General features: G+C 37.3%; 3 protein-coding genes across 6 annotated transcripts; 2 read left to right on the forward strand and 1 right to left on the reverse strand.

Annotated features, from left to right (window-relative positions):
* Positions 1-647: 647 nt before the first annotated feature.
* On the forward strand, positions 648-9,710 carry lrp11 (low density lipoprotein receptor-related protein 11). Of its 2 annotated transcripts, none has more exons than XM_055054280.1 (9): positions 648-1,412; positions 3,705-3,862; positions 5,372-5,513; positions 5,596-5,721; positions 6,696-6,893; positions 7,843-8,010; positions 8,098-8,154; positions 8,921-9,013; positions 9,094-9,710. In XM_055054280.1, exons 1-9 carry the CDS (start codon positions 803-805, stop codon positions 9,246-9,248), a joined length of 1,707 nt encoding a protein of 568 aa, XP_054910255.1. In that variant the 5' UTR covers positions 648-802; the 3' UTR covers positions 9,249-9,710. The 2 variants fall into 2 exon arrangements, with proteins under 2 accessions (XP_054910255.1, XP_054910256.1); XM_055054281.1 differs by having other exon boundaries at positions 8,933-9,013.
* Positions 9,711-10,313: 603 nt separating this feature from the next.
* Positions 10,314-18,382, reverse strand: pcmt (protein-L-isoaspartate (D-aspartate) O-methyltransferase). 3 transcript variants are annotated; one of them, XM_055054285.1, is made up of 8 exons: positions 18,073-18,382; positions 15,571-15,675; positions 15,457-15,488; positions 14,047-14,151; positions 13,774-13,894; positions 12,644-12,729; positions 11,715-11,840; positions 10,314-11,213 (listed from the first exon to the last, which is right to left on the reverse strand). In XM_055054285.1, the coding sequence occupies exons 1-8, from the start codon at positions 18,251-18,253 to the stop codon at positions 11,208-11,210; spliced, it is 762 nt and encodes a 253-aa protein (XP_054910260.1). In that variant the 5' UTR covers positions 18,254-18,382; the 3' UTR covers positions 10,314-11,207. The 3 variants fall into 3 exon arrangements, with proteins under 3 accessions (XP_054910260.1, XP_054910258.1, XP_054910259.1); XM_055054283.1 differs by having other exon boundaries at positions 11,671-11,840; XM_055054284.1 differs by having other exon boundaries at positions 11,614-11,840.
* nup43 (nucleoporin 43) lies at positions 18,311-22,513 on the forward strand. Its single transcript, XM_055054282.1, has 8 exons — positions 18,311-18,709; positions 19,032-19,154; positions 19,239-19,316; positions 19,493-19,655; positions 20,092-20,227; positions 20,307-20,458; positions 20,798-20,914; positions 21,756-22,513. Exons 1-8 carry the CDS (start codon positions 18,596-18,598, stop codon positions 21,983-21,985), a joined length of 1,113 nt encoding a protein of 370 aa, XP_054910257.1. The 5' UTR covers positions 18,311-18,595; the 3' UTR covers positions 21,986-22,513.
* Positions 22,514-23,101: the final 588 nt, after the last annotated feature.

Here is a 23,101-nt window from a genome sequence, read left to right on the forward strand (position 1 = left end):
TCAAGGACCAAAAACAGAACAATTCAATAAATAAATAAGGTTATATTTATTGTTTTTATTATGTTTAATAATTTGTGTACTATTTAATTTATTACATTTAAACATTACATTATTTAAATGTAATAATTTAAGTGACACAAAATATGTAAATGGTATAAATAAAAACATTACCATTACTTAAATAATTTTTATTAAACGTCCAACTAAGTTATTCAATTCCATGTAATCATTTTGATCCTGCAGCACATTTAAATTAAGTCACATTTGTTACAGATAAGGTTATTGGACTGTAGTTAAACTGGTGTGCAGGTTGACCAATCAAATGTTTGTGAGCCATTTTGACAGTTTTAGGTACCAAAATACGGACTAAATAAATACTGAAATAATTTAATGATTTAAATATGCACCTGAAGTTTTAATGAGCATTTACAACTGTAATTTATATATTAAATAAATGTATTTTAACTTAAATTAGTTTGATCCAGTTTTACATGAGCTATCGAAGACTAAAATATTTATTTAACTATTTATTTATTTAGATTTTGGTTCTCGATTCATTACAATTGAGCTTCAGCAGGTGAATAGCTCGTCGCCATATTTGTTTATCAATTATCAGCGTGACGTCAGCGTTCTGCTCTCGCGACCGACCCTCCCTCACCATGACAACGGCAGATGACTATTAGCATCGTCGGGAGGCAGCCGTTACCTCCGCCGCCGGTGGTTCAGAGGCGTTTTTCCAAATAAGTCGTGATTTAAATCGGCCCGTCTGGTTCATTTTCATGTCGGAAGGTGGTTGGAGCTGATGGAGCCCCTCATGGCCGGCCGGAGGGTTTACCGAGCGAACAACAACAACATGGCTCTGCTTCAGCATCCCCGGCTGCTGCTCCCCGGGGTTTTCCTGCTGCTCTTCACCGGCCGCCTCCACGCCCGCTCCTCTCAGATATCAGACCTGAAGTCCAAGATCTCGGGGGTGGAGGAGCTGCTGGAGGAATTCCGGAAGCAGCTCCAGCAGGACCAGGCGTACAGAGCGGCCGACGTGAGCGACGCCTGCGTAGGCGACTTCAGCGCCGCGGAGCAGCGCATCATCCGGACAAAGGCCTCCATCGAGCAGGGAGCCGCCTTCCTGTTGGCCCCGGACAGGGTGTACACCTGGAGGGACTGCCTCCACGCCTGCTGCTCGCAGCCTCACTGCACGGTGGCGGTGGTCCAGGAGGACCTGCGGCGACCCGCGGACGGCCTCAGCTGTTACCTGTTCAACTGCACCTACCGGAACAAAAACATCTGCTCCTTCGCTCCACAGGAAGGCTTCACCACCTACAGCCGGACTCCGAACGGCACGCTGGGGCACCTGGCCGGAAGCGCCGCTGGAAGCACCGGGAGGCCCGGGCCAGCCGGGGAGGATGACAGCCCAGGTGGGAGCTCTCTGGATAAAACCTCAGCATTCATTCTTTGGGATTATAATGCTAACAATCATTCTTAAAGGTTGGCTTACAGGTAGTTCAATTATACTATTAAAAGTACTTTATTTATCCCCACAGGAAATTAAAAAATATCTGGGCTATTAACGGTAAAGTATTGTCAAAGTTGGGTAGTAAATAGTTACATTTACATTTTTTTAAATTTATTTACTTGTAGGAATATTTTTACTTCGCTGTTTTTACAAACAATCAACCTACACACACCTGCAGTTTTTAGTTTCATATTGTCAGAAACTGATTTGGGAAAAAATATTTGGCCTGATTTTGTTATTTATATGAATGACTTTGGTTTTTGAAATAATAATTAGAAATAATTTGATCAGTTACTCAATACTTTTTATCATACACTTTGTTACTCTTATTTTAGTAATTTCTTTTTGCCTGGTTTTGTTATATTTTGTTACTTATATGAATTATTGTAATTTTTGTCCTTAAAATTTCCACTTAACTTTATATTTTGATCCGTCTGATGATATAATTTTAAAATATTGAATGATTGGTAATTTGATCACTCAATACTTCAGTAAACTTTTTACCAAATATTATTTTATTGGATGCCTTTATACTTGAGTAAAAATATGTGGAAGTAGTGCTACTCTGCCCACCTCACAGTATTGCTAATCCACCTCATTTGCTTTTGCCGCCCCCTTTTCATTTCTGTCTGGTAAAGATCAAATATTTCCAGCTTCCTCTTTCTCTACACCTGAAGTCGTAGTTTAGTTTTGATTTTATTTTCTGCAGCTAATCCTAAAGTTTAATACAAGCAAAAAATGTTGCACATCATCCAAAAAATTATTTTTATTTAGAAAATGTTTTTTTTTTTTACGTTTATTTTCTATTTTGTCTTTAACTATGATAAAATAAATTAGAAATTGAGGCTGTACTATGGTGTGAATATTTTATTCAACCAATTAAATTAGTGGTAAAGTTTCTGGTCAACTTAAAATTAAGCTTTTAAGATGCAATTAGGAAGTGAAAAAATATAAAATTGTTATGAAAATTATACCAAAGTTGATTTTTGTATGTTCTGTGGTTCATGTTAGTTACTAGAAAATAGAAACATTTTATTAACTAGTTCCTGCTAACAATACTGTCTGTTTACTGGATTTGTTTTTTTTTTATTTCCTCAAAGAAAAATCAGCGTATTAGACACTGATAGTATTTTCTAGCAACTGAGGAAGCATTTCCAAACGTTTGCATATCAAATGTTTTATTTTGTCAATGTAAAGCATGGCAGCAAAATGGTGACCTTTTCACTGTAAATTTGGTTTAAATTTAGTATTAATAATGAGAATATGATTTATTCTACAGTAAAGCCTCTTTCTACCAGCCATGCATCTCAGCACATTGCAACTAAACATGATCAGCTGGTATTTCCCTGACAAGGCGCCACAGTTGGATTAATGATTGTCCACTTGTTATGTGAGATCAGGATGCTGAGAGCAGAACCAGATGTTGTGTAGCTTTAGTTGAAAGTCAATAAATGTAAAACAAGTGGTTAAATTTTCCTATTTCAGCTTTTGAGGAGCTAATCTTTTATGCTTTAAGTCACTAAAGTGAATATATTTAGTTTTCAACTTCCTAAAACATGCATGCTCACTATTTTCTGTTGATATAATTGAAATGTAATTTTTTTTCTTTAAAAACTATTTACTTGTGTTTTTGTTGGTCTGATTGAAAGTGGGGCTGCACCGATTTATCGGCACCAATATCCTTAATTCTGAGCGATTGGTTATCGGCCAATACTTAAATGTGAAGCTGATCTTATGCACCGATCTTATAGACCTCAGCAGAGGTGTGAAAATCAGACGCTGTCCTCTTCTACTCTCCCGTGACAGAAGTTTGACTGCCAGACCGGCCCACCAGGTCATGACTGCACGGTTGCAATTAACAATAGTCGCTTCGCTGTTTCCAATTAAGCAACTTTTAATGACATTTCAGACAAAAAAAATTGGTATCAGCCAAAATCGGAATCAGTCAGGCTCTTAAAGAGTATAAAACCTGCAATCGGTGCACCCATGAATAAAAGTCTAAACTTCTAATGTTCTACTCCATAACTTTAGCTTCAAGGCTTAATTGTAGTATGGTGGCATTAAGTTCTGCAGCAAAAGGTGTAAAAACGCAGGAGAGTTATTAATACGTTTTATGAAAAGGAACCAGAATCAATGTTTAGTCAAACTTAATAACCTAAAACATCACAGGACTAACCTCAGGTCTAATTCACAGAAACGGACGAGCCTCCGCGCAGCGATGCGGGCCAGGACGTGGTGATCCAGCTGCCCACCGACTGGGCCGTCCTGGACGGCAGGGACAGCGTGGACGACCACAGAATCACCCACTACGAGTGGACTCTTGTTAAAGGAGATACAGCCGTCAACATGAAGGTCTGTTTCACATTTTATCTGTCACTAAATTCAGTTAAACGGACAGGAGGGACGCAAAGGCTAAACACTGCAAAAACACAAAATCTGACCAAATATTTCTGGTCAAGCTTCTGGTAGTAATATCTTAAAGCTCACTGAAAAGTTTTTCAGTTTTTTCAGGAAGCTATAGAAGCCTGTTTTAAGTTAATAATTTGCTCATATTGATGAAAATGTTCAAGTTCTTTTGGCAGATAATTTCACTTTTAGCAAGATATTCTTCACACATAATTGAAATAATTACTTCACTTTCATTTTCATCAATATTAATGACTTTTCAATTTAAAACCCGCTCCTCTATCTGCCTGAAAAGTTACCTTTGAGTTAGTTTTGTCTCTTTTCAAATGCACCAAGATATTTGAACTAGAAACTAGACAAAAAATACTTGGTAATGTTCAGTATTTTTATGGTGTTCATTATAATAACTGCAAAACAAGTTCTAGGTGAAGGTATATCTTTAAAAAAACATACAGTTTTAATCTTGATGAACCAGGTGTACCAGGTTTGAGCCCCTTCTCTGGATCTGCTCAAACAGTCAGATGATGCAAATATTTGCTCTCCCGCTGTGGATGGTCAGGTTGTTGTTGTGACAGAGGGAATAAAGGCATGGATTTCACTTGAATGCACAGCTTCATATTTCCAAGCTGTATCAACAGAGATTAGATTTGGTTATGCGTTCACATCGCCCAGAGAAAAGCGGAAACATGAGCCGGTTTCAGAACCTTAGAGATCATTTTTTCCTGTTCTCCATTTATTTCTTTACCTTTAACAGAAAAAAAAACCATTAGAAAACATTACAGCAAATTTCTGTTTTCCTTTATATCCTTTGGTTTTTTTTCTTTAGCTGCTCCACTAACCCAGTTATTTACATTTTTACTATAAGAATTTGATGTCTGAACTAGAACTGGCCAATATGGTTTCAAAATAAAGTCTGACATTTTCATACCAGATCCGATTGCTAATTTTTATCAGTTTTTCTCTCTGCTCACTTTCTTTTCTAAACAAAGACAAAAGACAGAAAATGTTTTTAAAAGGTGGCTTTTATTTAGGCATCCCTTCTGTGAGTTATACGAGAATTAGGTCAGGCTATGAGAATTTCTGTTCAATTATGAGAGCTTAGTCATAGTATTAGCAGAAAAACAAAACAATTTTAACCAGAAAATTGTTGTTTTGAAAAGAAAAAAAATGCTTTAATGAGAAAAAAGTTTGAATTATCAGGATTTGATTTGAGCAACTTGTTTCAATTTTTTGATGCAAATGTGTCAAAAGATCAACTATTATTTGTCAAACTTAAGCGGTGTAATGAATAACGTCACAAGATGCTCAACATTCCTCGTTAAGTTTTTGTTATTTTTGGAGAAAAAGCATCTAGATTTTCCACAAATTAAATATTCAAAACCCAAAAGTTGAATTAATCAATAAAATCCCTCGTCTGAAACGTTGCATGCTTTATTTTGTTTGTGCACACTGAAGGCGACCCACCCAGGGCTGCTGAAGGTCAGCGGTCTCCAAGAGGGCGTCTACACCTTCCAGATGACCGTCACCGACTCGGCGGGGCAGAAGAGCTCCGACAACGTCTCTGTCACCGTGCTGGCACCCAAACACCAGGCAGAAGGTGAAAGGCTCACCAAAACTGTCTCCACTTTTGGTTCTGACTGTTGGGGAGGTTGAGTACTTAAACATATTTGTGTTCACAGTTTGCACTGGTGACTGCTCCAACTACCAGTTCAAGTGTGACGATGGCTGCTGCATCGACATCTCCTACGCCTGTGACGGGAGGCAACACTGTCCCGACCGCTCTGACGAAGTCTTCTGCACAAACTGTACATATTTTCATCCTTTACATTAGATATGCAAACAATTAATCGATTTATGATTAATTGTAAGTTAATGTTTTATCAGATTAAAATTAGTTTCAATCAATTAACTTATAACATCTGCTTAAACCTTCTTTTAATGTTGTAATTTAGCCTCCATCCAGCAGAGGGCCACACTGAAGCAAAGTCAGCTAATATAGGATTAAAGAAGATATTAGAACAGAAAAGAGAAACCGTCCAGTTTGGAGTGCAAAATTCACTTTATGCAGTTCTGTTTTGAAACATAAACGCTCCACAAACTCAACTTTTACCTTAATGGTGCTCATTCAGCCGAGCTGCGACTGAGTGAGTCATTAGGGCCGATTTAGATACAAAAACCGAAACAAATTTCTACTAAAACAAATTGTAGAAAAAAACTGACAAATTTCTGAGCTCCAAAAGTCAAAAATGTGATAGAAAATTTTCAGATTTGACTCAAATTTTGTAGAAAAAAACTCCACATTTCAAAAAATTCCAAAATTAAAATTTTGTGATTAATCTCAAATTAAGAAATTTTTCACTTTTCAAACTTTGTCTTTTCAAAATTCAGAAGCTGAATGTTTCAACTTTTAAAATTTCCATGTTTTTTCTAGACCATTTCTGAGATTAATCTCAAATTTCAGTGTTTTTTTTGTAAATGTGTGTCTTTCCAAACTCAGAAATTTAAAATTTTTATTCTAGAAAATAAAGGAGATTAACTTACAACTTTCCAAGTTTTTTGGTGGAAATTTACCCCTATTTTTATCTACATTGGCCCTAATATGCCGTCGGAGTGTGGGATGTAAAATACACTTTATGTGATTTTGTTTTAAAATATAATCACTCAAAAACAAGAGAAAGTTCAGGTTTTTAAGAAAATGGCCGCTTAGGATCAATAACTTCCTGCTTTGAATGAAATGATTAAAAAGGTTTTATCTGATCCCTGTGGGGTTTTTTTTTAGTTGATGGTGGCCGGAAGTCGGTGACCCACCCGGTGAATCCGCTCAGCCCTCAGATGCCCGCAGTCCGGACCGAGCAGGCTGACGGCGCCGCCGTGCTTCCAGAGGCGTCCAGGAAAACAGTCGTATCAGCTGTAGACGGGAGCAGCGCTGTTCCTGTTCAGAGCCTCACTGAGCAGCAGCCCGCGTCTGCTAACCAAGGTTGGAAGAAGGTTTATAATCGAGTTAAAGGACATCGGTGTGATGAGTCTACTCCGGTTATTTGTTTGCTAAACAATAGGATGCACTCCTTAGTGCTTTATCTTTGTTGTAGAGCAGCGTGTGCGGATATGAAAGCAGATGGCGCCTACAGGCGGCCGCTGAGCCAACAAACCACTCAGCGTTTCCTGGGAAAGCAGCTCTTAGCCTGCATCCCTTCTTAGTGCCAGAACAAAGCTCCCCTGTCTCTGATGCCATCTGATCCCTGCATTAGACCGAGACCGGCCAAAAGGCCGCCTGCACCACTGCTGTTTTAACACACTATGCGTATTATATGCCTGAAGTGTGTTCTCTAAAGAATGAAGCTAAAGAAGAGGAGAACACATTTTTTGGTCTGATGATGGTTGAACATGTCATAATCACTTTAAGGAATTATTTACTGAAAAGATGTTAATATTTCTGACTTAAAAGTTACTGTCAGTTAGTTTTTTTTGTATTTCAAGTGTACTAACATATTTGCACCAGAAACCAGACCAAGAATATGCGTTTTAAAAAAAATAAAGAAAGATTATTATTGAAAGTGAGTCATTTAGAAAAGAAAAATGAGCAAAATGTCAGTTTGCAGATGCACAAACCTGGTCGGGGTTTATCCCAAAGGCCGGCTGGGATTTCAGTGAAAGCTGGTTCTTTAAAGTCTAGATTCAGGGACTGAATATATGAACTAAAAGGAAATACATAAAAAAGGAAGCAGTTCATACTTATCCTTCTTTGTAATAATTTTGCTTTACTTGGTGCTGTTCTATCATACAATCCCAGTAAAATTGTGTGAATTTGTGGTTTTAACAAGACAAAATGTGAAAAAGTTTCAAGGAAATTAATATTTATGCAGTATTTTTGCGAGGTGATGTAAAATAATACTTGAAACGTGCGTCGTGTGCGCCTGTTTCTGCAGATCCGTGCGCTGCAGATCCGGTCGTTGGCCCCTGCAAAGGCACCTTCCCTCGGTGGTTCTACGACCAAAAGGCCCGAGACTGCAAACACTTCCTGTACGGTGGTTGCCAGGGCAACCACAACAACTTCCTCCAGGAGTCAGACTGTGTCAGCGAGTGTTTGCAGAAAAGTAAGAAGATGCGTCGTTCGATTTTTACCCATTTCTTTTAATCGCAAGAATCTGAAGATGTATTTTCACACTGATGTCGTCTTTCAGGCTCGGCCGTCAGCCCAACCAGGGCAGCCGCCCCCCTCACGAAGCCGACCGGGAAAGGTAGAAATAATGTTCACCAGCGATTATCTACTCTGATAATTCACTGATTAATCAGATAAAAATGGCTGATTCTTCAGAGTTTTCATTTAGCCATTTAAGCCTTTTTAAATGCAATATTAGAGGTACATTAAAAGATACAAGTAAACAAATAATTCAATTCTTTTTATGAAAAATTAAATATTTGATTGTCTGAAATGCATTTCTTTAGTAAATTACAAACAGTGTAGCTTAATTACTGCTCTGAATAAGTTGTTTTTAAGTAAATGGTGTTTATTGTAGTCTATATCCTCTAATTAACGATTATTTCAGGAATCATTTAATCGCAATTAATCCAATTAATTACTTCAGCCTTACTGTGGTCTTATAATTAGTTATTTTTTTCTGGTGGATTTTAAGATTTTACTTTTATCCAGGAATTTACAGCATATTTTCTTATAATTCTGCGCAAAAAAAATCCTTAAATTGTCACAGAAAATCTGAGAAAAGCCTGATTGTTGCACCTCAAATAACTATGAGGACATTTGAGTTTGTTTACTCCAGTTAACGATTATTTCAATGATTGATTGATTGCAATTCATCCAATTAATCTTTTAATATGCAGAGATTATGCAAACTTTCAAACAGAATTCAGCTTCATTATTGCTTTTTTTCCAGAAAATAACCTTTATTTTAGTCTGTATACTGGACTTCATTATTTGATTAATCATGATTAATCGTTTCAACTCTAGTTTACTGGCTAAAGTCTTGTCTGCATTAATTGTTTAAGCTGTGCCTAAAGTTTCCAGAACCCAAGCAGAGAGTAGCGACATAATCTCCAAACCATTTCCAGTGAAAGGAGGACACCCAGGCCCGGAGTCAGGTGAGTCCGGTTATCGCTGCTCATATTTGCATTTTAATTTCTCTGCTCTGCAGGTGAAGGTCTTGTTTCTTTTCCTTCAGGTGCAATTCTTCCTCTGGCGCTCGGCATCCTCATCACTGCCCTGCTGCTGCTCATGATCGGCTGTCGCCTCAGACTCGTTCGTCACAAGCTGAAGAAAGCGCGACCGCTCACCACCGAGGAGTCTGACTACCTCATCAACGGCATGTATCTGTAGCCCAGGAAGTTTCTCAAAGCTTCGCCTCAGATTTAAACAACCACACGCTCTGCTGCCCTTAAAAAAGACAATCTAATTGCAAATCAATGAAAATGTATTGTTTGCTGTTTGAAATTTAAATTAAACCAAACAACCCGATAAATTACATGTCATTGTTCAGCTTTTCCTCCTGCAAGTCTGGCACAAAGCGCCACTTCTGCCACTAGGTGTCACTAATGTGCCATGTTTGTGCTGCACCTGTTACCACAGCTAGCTTGGACCTATGAAAGACGAGTATTTGGTAACCATGGTTCCCGTCCGTCCATCCTGTTCCGAGTCTGGATCGGTTAAAACAAACCGGGTCCCGCGAATCTTCCTGTCTTTACAGCATGGTTTGTTTTTGTGATAAATCATTATGGCCATATTTGATTTAATGTTTTAAATAAAATAAATAAAAGTATCCCAAGGAAAGGAATTTTACAATATTGTGGCTATTTGAATTAATTTCTTTTCTTTAAGATTGCTGGGGAATTTATTTGCCCAGGGATGTGTGAATAAAATACAACGTTAATATATCTGTAGATAAAAAAAATATATTTCACAAAGACAGATATAAATGAAAATGCATATTACATAAATATTACTAATAATTTTGCAGAATTCTAAGTAAACTTTGAGATTTATTTAAGGTTCTGCACATTTTTTTTAATAAACCTTTGAGAAATATCTACTTCACAAATAATTTTTTTAAAGTACTAGGATTTTATCTCAAGTTTTAGGATTTAAAATAAATATGAGGACAGGTATCTTTTTTAACAGCAGATTGATTCCAGTATATTAAGAAAAACATATAACCACTTCTTTTAGTGCAATACTACAGGAGAAAAAAAAGGTTGGAAATGTACATTTATCATTAATATATCTGTATTTAAAAATGCTAATTAGCACCTTTTAATTTTTAGCCAAAGTTGTTAAGAGTGGTTTAGATTTTGTTATTTTTTGTAAAATTGGAACAATGAAATGCTACAAAACCTGCAGTTTGTTCCTATCTACATTAACTGGGGGAAAAAAAACGAAACAAAGAACTGCAAGAAAAACATAAACATCTCTTTATTTTTATATCCCATTCCAGATACTGTGAAAGCCAAATATCATCAACCACTTCAACCCCTCTAAATAAAATGTGCTTTGTTGTGTGTATTATTCTTTTTTTCTCCAAGAAAACAGACATTTGCTTTATATTGTTGAAGTTTATTTTGGCAAAGCAGTGACTCTCCTAGTTAGTGATCGCACACGTCGGAAATGGAGACCAGCGGCAGCAAACGACACGTCACCCGGTGGGAAGCGCAGCCCTGTACCTGCATGCGGTTTGGTGAGTTAGGTGCTGTTTCTGAACTTTATCCAGAGAGTTGAGTGTTTCATACGTGACCTAAAGATTCTGCACATCAGCCACGATGTTGTTCGTGTTTTCTAATACTGCTGGAAGGAGTTTGAGGGGAAAACAAGCTTATATTTTAGCAGAAAAATCTACAGTTAGATGATCCACACACACACACACGCACGCTGTAGCTCAGTGAATTATCTAAAAGTCTCCGGTGTTTTTGTTCTGCTTTCCTCGTACATTCAGCTTTGACCCTGCTGAAATGTAATGCAAAAACACCAGACTGCAATTGCAAAATGAAAAATAAACCCAGCAGTAAAAATTAAATTAACCAAATGATGGAGGCCTGGAAATAAAAAAGAAGAAACAAAAAGCCCATCTTGAATATTTCTGCATGGAGCTTCAAGCAGTCTTTTCCTTGCAGCCCTTTAAGGGCTGTCAGTGTTATTTCTCCAGTCCCTCTTTTGTCTCGAACAAAAACAAAATAAAGCATGTTTTATAATGCTTGAAACAAAATATCAAGGCTTGCTGATGCCATCCGAGTTTTCCCCAGGTTTCAAACTTAAAGGTGGATTATGGCTCGTCTTCTGATTCAGAGTTCATCCCTGTGAAAGACAGACCAGGAACGTTAGAACAGGAACATGAGAGGAAACACCAACCTGTCATGCAAACCGTGAAGAACCGCATGCAGAACGATCAGATTAAGTGTCAAACAGCAGCCGGTCTGAGGCCACACGGCTTTTATTGGGTAGTAGGCAACCAAACCAACTAACTATTCATGCTTTAAGCACCTCCAGGATCGCTCCTGTTACGTAACATTTTGATTCCAAACAGGAAAAAAAAGAAAAGAAGATAAAACCAGATTAGTGGGTGAAGAAAGTGTTAAACAAAAAAAGGGGAAACGTGCAGCTAGTTGGCATGGTATGGAAGAAGCAAAAAATGTCAACAAGCAGCAAAATGCAGCCTCTTGTGCTCCATTGTCTGCTCCAAGCCACACCATTTCACCTTTGCCACTGTGAGAAGGAGAGAGAGGGAGGAGGGGGAGAAGGAAGTCACTTCCACCTGGACCACTGCTTGTCTCTGTCTGTTAAAGGCACATAAATCACCCCCATCAAGGGCTTCATCTTGGTGCTGCCGTCCTCCAGCTTGTCGTATTGCTCCAGCATCTGGTTGCCTCCAGCCGGGCCGACCGGGAGAATCAGACGCCCGCCGGGCTTCAACTGGTCCAAAAGCTGAAGAGGCAGGTGAGAAGAGCGTCAGTGTAGCTATTCTTTAAAAAATAATAATAAAAAAACAGCAACAAGGCATTCTGGAAGTTCAAATCTGCTTTGGCTGACTTACTATATACGAGTCAGCCAATCAGATTTGAATCCCATTTCTGAGTCACTGAGAGTGAAACTAAATTATTTAGTGTCTCCATCTTAAAAATAGCAGATTGTGGCAAAAAGGAACATTCTCAACCACATGTCAAATAAACTTTAGTAAAAAAATAAACAAAAAGTCTTAAGAACTAGAGCTGTAGTGATAAACTAATCTCACGATACTCGATATTCTGCTCACAATACGATATATATCACGATCAACCCAAACGATACAATTCCACACATTTTTAAGATTTTCTGAAAGATTTTAGGGAGCAGAATAATTTTGGTGAAGTTTTTTTATATTTTTAAAAACTAAACATTAATTGGTAACATTTACTTATTACCCAGCTTTCGTATATATATATATATATATATATATATATATATATATATATATATATATATATATATATATATATATATATATATATACACACACACACATATTTCTCATTAAAACCTTTACTTTATACTGTTGGAGTTCATTGTGGTAAAGCAGTGAATCTCCCAAAAAAACAAAAGAGCATGTCATCTAAATTAGATAAACAGGATAAAATCTCTGCTTTAAAACAGCAACGCTGCTTTTTGTTTGTTTTATAGACGGTTTTCATTTGTTTGAAGTAAAGTGAGAGCCTGATGTTCAGCAGGACTAAGGAGTCAGAACGACTCACAGCCTGGGGGACGGTGGCAGCTGCTGCACCAACATGGATGGCGTCATACGGCGCCTCCTCTGTGTGACCCATCCTCCCGTCGCCCACTGGAAGAAACGCAGCAGGAAATCAGGCTACCAGACTCACCACAACACCGACAGTCAGACACTGACAACACCACACCTTTTACCTTCAATCATTTAACAGTTATAAATCATAAACTGGTCAAAAAATGTGAATTATTCTGAAAATAATGGTGGAAACATTTAGACAATTAGTACTGAAAAGATTAATCAAATTAATTGTGACAAATTGATTATTGAAATAATCAGCATCTAAATTAGTAATCAATTAATTGTTAAATTGAATAAAAAGCTATTTAATGACCAAAAAAAAGAAGACATTCAGGGGAGATTTTGCATTTAAGATAAAAAAATAAAAAACAATCCTGTCTGTAAATACAACCAGAGGATGTGTTTATATTCTGACAGGAAATTGACTTAAAAAATCTCTTATTGATCACCTTTTGCTTTCTTATTATTAATCTGTTAATCCAGACATTAGCTGTACACTGAGCTGCTGTCAGAAAGGCTCATATCTTTTCTAATAGTGTAAAAAAGGCTTGAGTGGTTCGTAGGGATTCTGCAGAATGGGCCAGTTTTTTCAGATCGTCACAATTAATCAATTACTAGAATATTTATGATATTCCAATCATGTTGTAGCTTCAACAGAGAACGCAAAAGAAATGGATTCTTTATTTCAGCTACAACTATAATCGCTCCAGTTTTCATCCCGTTTCATCAAAATTTATTTTAAAATCTAAGTTTTATAAATCTGTCAGAAAGATTAAGCAAGTTTATCAAACAATAAATAAAGTTTATTTTTTATGTTCACTCGTATTGTGGTATACATGATATTTTTTTATTTCTATACATGCTACTTGCTGAAATTTGATTTGTCAAAGCACTTGAAACCCAAAGGACCCGTTTGCAGCTGCACTTTCACCCTCCTGCAGAGATGGTGAAAGTACTCACTGCTGAATTATTTAGAGCTGCAGACTCTCTGTTGAGCAAATCCATCCTGCAGAAACGATTGGAGCTGCAACATGATGAAATGAATCCAGAACGTATCTGTCGTCCACCGTGTCTCACCTATTAGCTTGACTCGGCCCGATGTTATCAAGTTGGGGTCGTCTTTCTTCACGTTGTTTATAGAATCGTCTACCAGCTCTTTGATGTGATCAATTCCTATAACTTTCCCTTTAGAGCCTACCTGGAGAGCACAGAACAGGTTCAGTTCAAACAGGAACCACAAACCACTAAAACCATTTCACACCATTCTACTGCGATTGGTTGGGTCACAAAGCTGCGTGCTAAAACTCTGCCAGACGCTGCCAGAGAAATTGCTTTCTGTGTGTGGCTCACCATTCGTGCGAAGCAAACGGACAGGATTCCACTGCCGGAGCCGACGTCCAGAGCTTTGGCTCCCTCATGCAGCTGATCGTGTAGGAGCTCTAGTGCATAGGCGTGCTGGGAGGTCGGAGCGTCCAGAAAAACAAAACAGAAACAGACAGGGGAGCGGTGAGCTTCAACACCGGACTGACACTGGTTTTCATCAATATTCAAAAATAGCGGCTTTTTCTTTTGTCTGACAAGCTGATAAATGTAGCAGAAGAAAAGGGGAACATTAGAAATGCAAATCTTTCAGTGTCTAGAATTTAAATTCGATACAAATTTTCTTCTTAAATAAAAAATTAAAATTATTCAAGATACAAATCTAGAAAAAAATTAAGAGACCACTTACAATGATCAGTTTCTCTGATTTTAGTTTGCGTTTGCGTGTGTTTGAGTAAAATGAACATTGTTCTTCTATGAACTACTGACAACATATCTCAGAAATTCAAAGTAAAAATTTGGTATTCATTAGCAGAAAATGAGAAATGGTCAAAATAATTTAAAAAAATGCAGTGATTTCAGACCTCAAATGATGAGGTCTGAAATCACTGATGTTTTAACTCAGGAAGAGTCCAGGAATCGATATTTGGTGGAGAAACCAGGAGGTTTGCAATGAGGTTCAGTGCTGTGGACTCTTAATTTTTTACAGAGCTGTCGATACGGTACAAATAGGAAGCAGCAAAGACGTACGCTTTAAAAGTCAATTTATTAGCATTTTGAATCGATTCTGAATTCAGGACTATGAATTGCGATTCTCTATTGCATCAGTTTCACGTGTAAGTTTGGCTGAAACGATCGGATTAATTGTGGTGAATTTAGTAATCAATCATTATCTGGAGCATGCAGACTCTAAGCAACACAGAGAAGTAATTAAGGTAAAACTGTACAAAAATGTACTTGTTGCATTTAAAATTAAAAACCTTCTTTGCTTGTAAATATGCCCTATATTTTTTATAAGAAAAATAGTCATGTGATTAGTGTTACCCTGTATTGATGTTTATTTTTAGCTGCAGATGCATCCTTTGCTACAAATCATCAAGCGTATACAAAAGGAATGCAACTTCATTGAATTTTAGGCAATAAAATGCAAATTTTCTTTTTAAAAAATTATTGTGTATTTTCTATTTTTGATATTGTATAATATTAGCTTAAGTGGATAAATTTTCTTGATTAGCCATCACTAAAATAATCAGAATTAAGGAAATCAAGGCCAATTTATTGGTGCACCTCCAAATTTCCCCAAAAATAACCACAAAGTACTGACACAACAAAGGTTTTTATCTTTTTTTCTGTTTCTATTAGATTATGTGAGCTGATAGAAACAGAACCAAGGGTTCAAAGTTGTGGGTCAGTGTGTGTGGAAACCTGCAGAGCTCGTACCATGTGTGGGGCGCTGATGGTAGCTTGGTAGCCTTCGGATTGAGAGAGAAGCACAGGTTCTGTTAGTTCATCCCTCAGAAACAAGAGTGGACAAAATGTCAGGAGAGGACGCACCTATTGACTGCGGCGAGTCCATGTATGGATTACACCTGGAGTAATGTGCTCTGTCTGTGGACAGCATGACTTCATACACCTTGTCAGATTTAATAATGCCATTTTCTGAGGAAGAGAGAGTTTGTGTCCCTTAATTTATCACGATAAACAATATTAATTTTGTTTTCAGACCATTTTCAACTAATATAACAAAAATGGAATAATAATGCAAGAACACTTTGTCAAGAAAGTTTAATTGGAGCTGGAAGACATTTTAAATATCCACAATTAATAAATAGCAAATAAAATGAAATCATTCATCACTTCTTCCTGCAGCATCTTGCGCCAGCAGCAGGGAAAGCCACCTGCAGCCAGTTTCTCGTTACTCGCTCTCCTCACCCTCACAGCTACGCACAAGACACAACGGCACAATCTGCACAAGCTGCTACACGGACACCTACGACAAACTGATCAAATCTAAATTGCAAATAAAGCCATGCTTCAAGCTGTTTTTGGCTCGTTCTACATTTCTCTTTGTTTATTTAAATCTTGGGGGTTTTTTTGCCAAAATAACGTGAATTCAACACGATACATTCAGTTCAGGAGACGTGTATTATATTCGCTGTGGTTAACCAGCTCAATAAAACGACTCCAGTTTGAAAACAACCTTTACAGAGAAAGTAAATTAGTATGCGTTCTACGTGTGACCAGTTTTAAAGCACAATATGCTAATTTCCATTTGTGCCTAAATAGGTCAGTGTACGACAGAAACGAGCACAAATCCTAAGTCTAAATAAAAAGTCATCTTGACTCAATTACTGGGCTTTTATAAAAGTCGGATGCTGGAGACATTGCTTTTCATTTACAAAAACAGAAAACCAAACTTCTATTCACTGTAAACAGCCAATTACAAATGAAAAATATCAACATTTCTATCATGCTAATGGCAAACAGCTTGAAGTGCAACAATATCCTGGAGAGAGTGACATATAAATAGATCTGCTGAGATATTAAATAGTGAAAGTAGACTTGCAAACCACAGTCGTTAGATATCTTCATGTCATTTACTACATGAGTGTGAAAAACATGTCAGGGAAAAGTTTTCTTGCGACTTTATTACTGGTGACTGCAGACTTGATCACAGTGGACTTAGAACTGCATCAGTCTCAGTTTTATTACAGCTGGAAAAGTAATAAAAGCCGCAGGAGCTTGAACGATTTCTTTCTTTCAGATAAAGCTTATTTTCAATCCAGTTCTTTTACATTAACTTTTTTTTACGCCACTTAACATAGTACTAAAAAAATAACATTTTCATTTGCTTTATGCAGAATGGAGTTGCAGAAAATTGTCCATCCCACATTTGTTGTGACACAGCTGGCTGAAAGGTCGTCATACTATCACTTTCTTAGAAAAACTAAATGGTAACCTGGACATTTATCACTGTAGAAAAAAGACAAAGCTGAAGTTTTCTTTCTATTTTTATTTACATGAGGGCAAGTAGAATTATTTAAACAACCAATTAATGTTTTCAACAACATGTGCAAAAAATAAATACAAAAAATTATTTGAAACATGTTTACCCAACATAAAGTCATAAATTATAAATAATTTATATCTTACTTTCAGGATTTAATTTAAAAAGAATCAAGCTGGTTCTTGTTATTTTTTGGGAGTTTTTTTAATCAAAACAGAACATTTTTATTTGTTTTTAAAAGTAAATAAGTATAAAGTAAATATAACATGTTTGGCTGAATAACAGAAATATTTTAAGTAAATCATAATAATAAATTTTAATCAAAATAAAGACAATATATCGTGCAAATTAAATTCTGTAAAAAAATTTTTTAGTAATTTATGGTTTATTTTTGATTGTGAAATTAATAAAATGGAGTCAAATGTATGGCTATGCTACAGTCTGGGCGTTAAGACATGATATTGTGGCGAATAAGTCGAAGAAAAAGTATTCAAGATTTTAAAAAAGCTAAGCCAAGCAGTGGTGAGTGACTCGGTGCCTTTGCACAGTGCTAACCAATTGTCTGCCGCAAATTTGAAAGAAAACTGCATTTCCCTTTCTTAAATCGTGCACTAGAAACTCGTGTAATATTTGCAGCTGTCACTGTCATTCACGTGGATGTGCAGTCAAAGATTCAGACATCAACAAGGGTGGGCAGGGCTGCACAATCCCAAATGACGCACATACGGCTAACGGGCTAAGCTAACGTTTCCCCGAGACTTTAGCTTTGTAAGATCACACGGCACAAAATGAAGGGAATATGTTAATATTTATGGTTTGTTTTCTTGTCCTGCAACGACACAGGCGCGAATCTGTTCCACACGTGAACGTGGTTTGCAGGAAAGGGGTGGGGAGAGAGGTAACGGTAGGTCAACAAACAGCTTAGCAACCAGCTAGCTTAGCTACGCCGATCCCCTTGCTAACGCCAAGGCTCCGAAGTGCACCGATTTACGGCGACCAGTCGGTAACACGGCGACGGCGCTGCCGCTCTCACATGCATTCGGACTTACTGCGGAGATTGTTAACGAGCTCTGCGTGGCTGGCTCCTCCTGATTTCCACGCCATTATCAAGCAGACTTTGCGGAGTAAGTAGACAGCAGCTGTCAGTGCCGCGCCTGCGCCAACGGTTTTGCCAATGAAGCTGACAACCTCCAAAGGAGACGGCGGAGCGGCGGATACGTCACCGGACATCCAAATGAGTTTTAGCGCCTTTTCAGAGACACGTCCGAACGGAAAACGGCGTCATTTCTGTTAACGGTTGATTTATTTGAATGTGCATCAAAAGCTGTGTTGGCTGAGAGGCATTAAATCCACATTGCTCTGTCACAGTGAGATTTGCCGCAATCACACAACGGTTTACCACTAGGTGGCGTAAAGCTTCATGGACGCATGGGAAATGCTTAGTTTTACGTTTGAACCTCCTGCGCCACCGTAGCCACGTACAAAACAGCGGGCGCGTACGTACAGCTAAGCTAACTTCAGCAATTAGAATAATAAAGATACATTTTTAAGTATTAGAAAGTGGGTGTTTCAATGGAAAGTGCTAAATACGTGTCTCAGAAAATCAGCAAGACGAGATGGCGTCCAGTGTCGTATTCGTCTTTGCAGCAGCCCGATATATTTGCGACTGGATCGTGGGACAACGAGGTTAGCAGCCGTTTTATTAAAGTCAAATTCAACATTAACCACGTTTGTTCTTTGTTATTTATTCATATCAGCATTTTGTATCGATCGAAGTATGTAAATAAAATCTGTTGTAAACAGTAGGTTACGTTTTGTTATGTTTTTGCTTGGCAAGCGTTGTGTAATTTGCTGCAAAGTTGCTAGACATAATTTTTGCTACTGATGCTAGATGCATATTCATATATCTTGGGAATTTCTGTATGAAATCTTTAACAATGTTACAGTACTGAACATTGCTTGGAATGTTGTCTTGGTCCTAATTTGTGTTTTTGTTTGTTTTTCACAGGAGAACAAGGTCTCTGTTTGGTCTATTGGGAATGCAGGCAGTTCTGGTCTGGAAGATGGATTTGAAGGAGACCCGCAGCTCATCTGTGAACATAAGTACGACGGGGATGTTCTTGACCTCCAGGTAAGACACGATCTTTAAATTGGATGGTTTCCAATCGGTAATTCCAATGAAAAGTTACTTCACTTAACTTCAACTTTCTTCTAGTTTTTGGACCAAGAGAGAATCGTCACAGTATCGTCTACAGGAGCAGTTACCATCTTCCGCCAGGATCACAACAGTCAGGTAAAGTCAGACGTGCTCACATTTTCAGCAATGAAACATCATTTGTTGTGTACATTCTATAAAGGCTGGGCTGTCCTGAGACACACGAGGTGTATTTATGAGAACAGCATGTTGAATGAACCCTTGCATCAAAGTTATAGCATCTTTGATGTTCTTTTTTTTTCTTACATTTGCAGACAATGTCCATTTGTAAGCATTGGGCGAGAGCCCACCATTACCCGTGTGACAACGCTCCCAGCACTGGAGTCGCCTGCAACAGTCCTGAAATTGTAACGGTCGGTGAGGACGGGAGGATTATTGTGTTCAGAGCTGACCAGGAAGGAGTGGTTCGAGTTATTGGTGAGAAAAACACTAAACTCCTGCGTAGGGCTGAGCATTATCGTCTAAAAATAAAATCTCAGATTTTTTTATACTAGATCCAATTTTTAAAAAAGATTTCTTAATTTTTTTTTCTAAAAAAGACATAAATGACAGAAATGGTTTTCAAAAAGTGGCTTCTACTTCAGTCGACCCTGACCTGAATTCAAAATCCAAATGAATAAAAGCTTTAAAACAAGCAAGATGGCCGCCATCAACTTCACTCTGAACTATGAAAACCCAAGGAGGGAATTGGTGGGAAAAAAATCGGAATTTTCCAAAAAAATAAAATGTAATGAACCGACTAAAATCAATTTATCATCCAGCTCCACTTTCAATCCTGATGGCCTTTTCTTTAGGAACCCAGTGTTGAGTTAGGAGGAAGCTGCTAATTATTCTGTTGCTCAACCTGTGTTAGAGAATGCAGACAGCAGCACGCTTCATGCTGTGACTTACCTGAGGACAACAGAAGTCTTGACGGTGAACTCCATCGGCCAGCTGAAGCTGTGGGATTTGAGGCAGCAGGGCAACTCGCCATCACAGATCCTATCTTTGTAAGACAGTTTATGGAATAACAATATTTTATTCTACTTTATTTGCTTCTGATTAGACTTTTTTTTTTTCCTCAACCAGGTCGAGAGATCGAGTGCCTCTATACTGTGTTGACAGACATCCAAACCAGCAGCACATCGTGGCTACAGGAGGCCAGGATGGAATGCTCTGCGTCTGGGACGTGAGACAAGGCAACATGCCCTTCTCTCTCATGGAGGCACACTCAGCTGAAAGTAGGATTCATTTTCACATTATTTAAAAATTTCAACCACTTGACATTAAGCTTATTAGGCATTAGGTTTGGCTTATTAGATTAAAATTACTTCCAACTGGGTGCTTAGGTATTTGTAATTTGGCTGCTAACACAAAATAATGTTAAAACCATCTTAATTATTTTATAATTAAGATAGTTGAGTCACTTGATTCAATAAAAAGGTCAAGTTTTTAAGAAAATGGCAACTTATCAATTAATCATTAGTGCATCGATTGAATCAATCAACTTAACTCATTAATGATGACTGGCATCCCTCCTGATGTTGCTGATGTTTTCTGTCTTTGTTTTTTGCGAGCAGTGTGGGAGGTTCACTTCCACCCGACGAACCCCGATCACCTGTTCACCTGTTCAGAGGATGGATCACTGCTGCACTGGGAGACTTCCTCCCCGTCCGAAATGCCCTCCTTTTTACAAGGCGAGTATCTTTTAGGGTTGTTGTATGCGGGCCCAGGCTTATTCTGTGCTTTTATTTATATGTAGTGAAAATATATGATCACCTGCGTATCCATGTTGGCAATTAATATTGCACAAAAAACCGAGAGATAAAAGCTGAAAGTGGCTGTTGACCAGAATTTGAAGATTATCAGTGTTGGTGCTGCAGCAAGCAATTATTTGGTATTCTATTTATTACTTTGATGATAAATTGGCTAATTAGATTTTACACATTCTGCAGATATTTAATCAATCCGCTTAAGCTTATCTCATCCAATATTAAAAACACGTAAAGACAGAACAGAATAAACATGTTATTGCTTGAAATACAATAACATATCATTCCTTCAGCGAACGTTTGATTATTTTTAGCAAATTAATTATCTGCAGCTAAAGAGACTTCTAATGTCAAAATGTGATAAGCTCAGCGCTTACTGCTGTATAGTTTTGGCTTCATTACTGCTCTGCCTGTCTTGTTCTTACAGCGAATGACTTTTTTTAGAGTCTGAATATTAAAATCACCAGATGATTAATTGATTACTAAATTAGTTGGCAATTATTTCAACAATCAATTCATTACAATTAATCGTTTCAGCTCTAATTGCAACGAGAAAGATAGAATTTTTCACAAAAAAAAACAAAGCTGGGAAACTTTTCAGATTAATTAATGTATTATTTTATAATAATATAAGAGATGTTATTTGACTGTTGAGTTTGTCAGACTGTTATCAGACAACATTTCACACTGGCTTATATACTGTAACATCGGCAGTAATCTAGGTCACATTTAAACAGTAAAATGTTGTATTTCTGTTTGTCACCAGGCGGCAGGAACAACAGCATGACGTCCCGCAGCGCCATGGCGCCCGCCGGAGGTAACCAGTCCATCATCAGCGCCTGGCTCCATGGAGACTCCAGTAAATCCCGGCTGGAGACGACGCACATGCTGCCCAGCCAGACGCTGTCTGTGAACAGCTTGGACGTGCTCGGCCAGTGTCTGGTCTGTGGGACTGACGGAGAGGCAATTTTTGTAAACAGACAGGTCCCAGTTTAACAGAGCTGTGTGTGTGTGTGTGCAAAAAAATATATGTTTTCATCATTTCAGGCACAACAGAGCCTGGAGTTCATTTATTGTCTCTCTGTTATTGTATTTTCATAATAAAAGTTGACAAAACACTGGAAGAGACCCTTTTCTTAATTAGTATGCATGGCAAATTTACATTTGCAGTGTTTGATTATTATAAATTAAAAAAATTTGCACACCATTTCAAAGAGAAATACATTTCGTACAGATACGTTTTAAAAATGAGTAAATAAAGTTGCAAACATTTTGAATTATTCTTATCTTTACCTCCATGGTTGATTTCCATTAAATCATGACTGTCAGATTTATTATGTTAGTAAAGATACAAAATACTCCTGTTACTTAAATAATTTGTTTTAACAAGATCCAGGTATAAAGATGGTGATGTGAGTGGAAAAGTTAGAAAAACAAAATCAAGAATTGGCTAAATTTATCAAATTTCACCTTTTAAAACAGCAATTTTTGTTTTTTCTGATCACACAAAAAATAAAGAGCAATTTCTTCATTCTGTTCCTCCATTGTGATGATGCTGTTTTCATTTAGTTTTACCTTTTCATGTGATCAGTTGATGTAGAAATTTTGTTTTTCCATCTAAAATTAATCAATTCATGGATTTTTCTAATTGCATGTTACTTTTATTTATTAAGCATTTAGTTTGTTTAATTCGCTTTTTTAAATTAAAATAAATGTTATTTTTATTTTAGAAATGAACATTTTTCATTAAGCTGTTTGCATTTTCATATTGATTCTAATTAGATTTTTTTTCTAGATTTCATATTTGTATCAATTTATTCTTTGATATTTTTTATATTCTGCATTTGCCATTTTTTGTTAATCAGATATTAATCGTTTTTATGTGTCAAACTCCAATTTTTAGATGTGCCACAGTGATGTCATTAAAAAGTATTGAATGTCTTCTATTAAATTGAGTATTTTTTTATCACAGGTTTATTTCTAAATGTTTTCCCCTCAGTATTAATTTTTATAATTACTTGCCACAGGTACACAACATTGGATTAAATGGTTCAATTACCTCCTTTTTCTATAGATAAGTGCCCACCTGTGACAAAATGAATCATGTTTTAT

Source organism: Poeciliopsis prolifica, unplaced genomic scaffold (genome assembly GCF_027474105.1).
Source record: "Poeciliopsis prolifica strain line A6 unplaced genomic scaffold, Auburn_PproV2 SCAFFOLD039, whole genome shotgun sequence".
NCBI classification, from domain to species: domain Eukaryota; kingdom Metazoa; phylum Chordata; class Actinopteri; order Cyprinodontiformes; family Poeciliidae; genus Poeciliopsis; species Poeciliopsis prolifica.